This window comes from Chelonoidis abingdonii, chromosome 11 (assembly GCF_003597395.2).
Source record: "Chelonoidis abingdonii isolate Lonesome George chromosome 11, CheloAbing_2.0, whole genome shotgun sequence".
In the NCBI taxonomy this organism is placed as follows: domain Eukaryota; kingdom Metazoa; phylum Chordata; order Testudines; family Testudinidae; genus Chelonoidis; species Chelonoidis abingdonii.
Genome location: NC_133779.1, coordinates 23,836,833 through 23,838,253, shown reverse-complemented (window position 1 = coordinate 23,838,253; position 1,421 = coordinate 23,836,833). Strand labels below are relative to the sequence as shown.

Genomic DNA, 1,421 nt, shown 5'->3' with positions numbered 1-1,421 from the left:
GTGTGGCCTCTCTGATGTGCACTAAGGTTGGATTTCTGACTGAACTGTCTCCCGCACTCATAGCACTCATAGGGGCGCTCTCCCGTGTGGACCCTCTGATGTTTATTAACGTCTGATTTGAAAGCAAAGCTTTTCCCGCACTCACAGCACTTATACGGTCTCTCTCCTGTGTGGATCCTCTGATGTCGAATAAGGGATGAGCTCCGAGTGAAGCTTTTCCCGCACTCACAGCACTCGTAAGGTCTCTCGTCTGTGTGGCTGGTCTGATGTTTAGTAAGGTTTGATTTCTCACTGAACTGTTTCCCGCACTCACAACATTCATAGGGTCTCTCTCCCGTGTGGCTTGTCTGATGTTTCATAAATTTTGATTTCTCAATGAATTGTTTCCCACACTCAGAGCATTCGTAAGGGCGCTCTCCCGTGTGGATCTTCTCATGTTTAAACAGGGCTGAGCTCTGAGCGAATGTTTGTCCACACTCACAGCATATATAGGGACGCTCTCCTGTGTGCATTCTCTGATGGTTAATAAGGACTGAGCTCTGAGTGAACTTCTTCCCGCACTCACTGCATTCATAGCGTCTATCTCCTGTGTGGATCCTCTGATGTCTAGTAAGGGTAGAGCGCCGAGTGAAGCTTTTCCCGCACTCGTAGCACTCATAGGGTCTTTCTCTTGTGTGGCTTGTCTGATGTGTGACAAGGTTTGATTTCTCACTGAACTGTTTCCCGCACTCACCGCATTTGTAGGGGCGCTTTCTCATGTGGATCCGCTGATGTCTAACGAGGGTGGAGTTCAGAGTGAAGTGTTTCCCACACCCAGTGCATGTGTTTTTTCTCTCTCCTACAGGTATTCTCTGCTGGGCTGTGATTTCCTTGGCGTTCTGGTGAGTCCCCTGACAATTAATGGATTTGCCCACTTTCTCCCTGGGCTGGTTTCCCTTCTGCCTCTCTGGCCTGTGCTGACTCTCACAGGTTTTCCCCTTCACATGATGCCTGGACACATTCCCTTGGGATCCTTGTGATAATCCCCCATGCTCTTCCACTTGCTCAGCATCTTCCTGCTCAGGATTCAGCTCCTTGTTCTCACTTACCATCCCAGCACCTGCTATGACAGAGAGAAAAACGTCAGAAACAAGGATGGAAAAGAAAGAAAGAAGACTGAAATTAGAGCTGGAGAGACAGGAAAAAAAACCCGGGTAGTGAATTCTCCTCAAATTTTCTCCATAGCAGCGAGAAGAGGGGATGTGGAGGCAGAATTGTATCTGTTAGGCAGGGAGCTGCTGGCATGTGTCAGTGAGGATGGGTAGGAAGCCATGAGCAACAGCTGCCCATAGGATACAAGCCCTCCTGCGGATCCTCCTGAACTCTGAGAACTCCCAAAGCCTTTTTAGGGAGTCCCAGGTATTTCTTTCAGTCACGGAGCA

General features: G+C 49.0%; 2 protein-coding genes across 4 annotated transcripts in view; one reads left to right on the top strand and one right to left on the bottom strand.

Annotated features, from left to right (window-relative positions):
* The window catches only part of LOC116821732 (uncharacterized), a 17,848-nt gene extending 16,710 nt beyond the window's left edge, over positions 1-1,138 (bottom strand). The window contains 1 exon segment of the mRNA XM_075070442.1: positions 17-1,138. Within this exon segment, the coding sequence (XP_074926543.1) occupies positions 17-1,091 (1,075 nt within the window). The 5' untranslated portion in view covers positions 1,092-1,138.
* The window catches only part of LOC116816480 (uncharacterized), a 560,774-nt gene that overhangs the window by 478,037 nt on the left and 81,316 nt on the right, over positions 1-1,421 (top strand). The window lies entirely within an intron of this gene.